Source organism: Panicum hallii, chromosome 1 (assembly GCF_002211085.1).
Source record: "Panicum hallii strain FIL2 chromosome 1, PHallii_v3.1, whole genome shotgun sequence".
Classification (NCBI taxonomy): Eukaryota; Viridiplantae; Streptophyta; class Magnoliopsida; order Poales; family Poaceae; genus Panicum; species Panicum hallii.
Genome location: NC_038042.1, coordinates 7500363 through 7502085, shown reverse-complemented (window position 1 = coordinate 7502085; position 1723 = coordinate 7500363). Strand labels below are relative to the sequence as shown.

At 57.2% G+C, this 1723-nt stretch overlaps 1 protein-coding gene across 1 annotated transcript; it reads right to left on the bottom strand.

Moving 5' to 3' along the window:
* LOC112901948 (peroxidase 70-like) lies at nt 1–1483 on the bottom strand. The gene is made up of 3 exons (XM_025970824.1): nt 1215–1483; nt 898–1092; nt 1–815 (listed from the first exon to the last, which is right to left on the bottom strand). Exons 1-3 carry the CDS (start codon nt 1428–1430, stop codon nt 252–254), a joined length of 975 nt encoding a protein of 324 aa, XP_025826609.1. The 5' UTR covers nt 1431–1483; the 3' UTR covers nt 1–251.
* Between the last annotated feature and the right edge of the window lie 240 nt (nt 1484–1723).

Here is a 1723-nt window from a genome sequence, read left to right as displayed (position 1 = left end):
CAAAAAAAAGAATATTCGTATTCTTGACATGAATATATATTACTTTGGCAACTTAACATGAACAGACTTGGTATGCAACGGCCTGAGGCTCACCCATCTTGGATCTTTCAGTCCCAGGGCATACAGAGGTGAACTTTTTTGATCAAGTTCTTATTCTCGCTCCCATGCATGGTTGGTTACCTTTTGCAGCCAACCAACAGACAGCGACACACATCAAACGTACTCGTAAAGTACGCTAGCTGGAGCAGCAATCAGCTGCTGTTGACCACCCTGCAGTTGGCCCTGATCTGGCCGGCGGTTCCGGTGAGCGGGCTGATGCTTCCCATCTTTATCATGGCGGTGACGAAGTCGGCGGCGAAGAGGGCTGGGTTGGAGCTGTACTGCGTCACCAGCGCGTCCTGCGACCCGCCGTTGAAGAGCTCCTGGTCCGAGTGCAGCAGGCCGCGCCGGACGAGGAGGTTGCCGTAGTAAGCGGTGTCGAAGACCAGCTGCGTCTGCGCGTCGAGCGGCGCCAGGTTGGTGTCGCCGGAGCCCTGCGCGGCGGGGCAGCTGCCCCGGCGCAGCGCGGCGAACGCCGAGTCTACGTTGGTGTCGTTGTAGATGTGGTCGCGGAAGTTGAGGCACTGCGAGAAGCCGATGGTGTGCGCGCCGGAGAGCGCCGTCAGGTCGCGCGCGCTCAGGCCCTTGTTGCCGAACGACGTGATGAGCGCGGCCAGGCTGGACGTCGGTGCCGGGAGGTCGCTGTTCGCCTGGTTCAGGCTCGCCGTCGTCGAGTCCCGCCGGCCGAGTGGCACGGCCCAGGTTGGTCCGCCGAGCTGCACAAGGATCGAATTCAGCTGCCTGCCTGCGCACGTGTGTGTGGTCAACACGGTGCAAGTGTGCGTATATGTAGTGTACCAGCAAGGTGCCGTCGCGCGCGGCGAGGGCGACGATGTCGGCGCAGGAGACGACGCCGGGGCAGACGGCCTCGACGTTCGCCTTGATCTGGTCGATGACCTCGAAGCCGCGGACGGAGTTGACGTTGGGGCCGGCGCCCTTCTCGCCGGTAAAGCTCCCGGTGATGTCGTCCAGAAGAATCGAAGCATCGCAACCCTGAAAGAAAAAAAAGATCCCTTTGAGTATTTGTGCACACTCTACTTGATCATGAACGTGCTGACGTGTTGTGCTTTTCATGTGTGTGTTTGGTTAAAGCAGGTTAATTAGTCAGTCATCACCTGAACGAAGCAGTCGTGGAAGAAGAGCCTCAGGAGGGAGGCGCCCATCCGGCGCTCGGCGACGATGGCTGTGGTCATGGTGGCGCGCACGATGAGCTCCAGCATCGGGCAGCTCGTCGCATAGAACGTCGGCGAGAGCTGCCCTCTCGCCGCTGAGGACAGAAGGGAGAGGGCAAGCAAGCAATGCCAGGCCCTGAAGCTGCTGGTGGAAGCCATGGCCAAATCTCACGATTCTAGCAAGTTACTCTAGCTTGTTCAGTAGCTCGATCGGTTGCTTAAAACTTTGAATAGGAATGAACGAGCTGCATCATATTTATAGTGCCTTTGCATGCATGCAAAGGCCATGCCAGCAGTCCATGCCAATAATCGGGTCAGAGTTAGGCCACAGGATGTGGAAAATTGGGGCAAGTTCGACGGCGTTTCTCTTGTGGTTGACAAAGATCAACCACTAAACCACACAGAGATGCCAGGAACTTGTAATTTGTATATTGCTCGAAAACAAAGAGTGC

Excerpts from the sequence above, each read along its gene's own strand:
- LOC112901948 (XM_025970824.1), bottom strand. The coding sequence starts at position 1,430 with ATGGCTTCCACCAGCAGCTTCAGGGCCTGGCATTGCTTGCTTGCCCTC. Across the intron at positions 1,093-1,214 it reads TCCACGACTGCTTCGTTCAG|GGTTGCGATGCTTCGATTCT; the intron begins GTGATGACTGAC and ends TTTTTCTTTCAG. Across the intron at positions 816-897 it reads CGCGCGACGGCACCTTGCTG|CTCGGCGGACCAACCTGGGC; the intron begins GTACACTACATA and ends ATCCTTGTGCAG.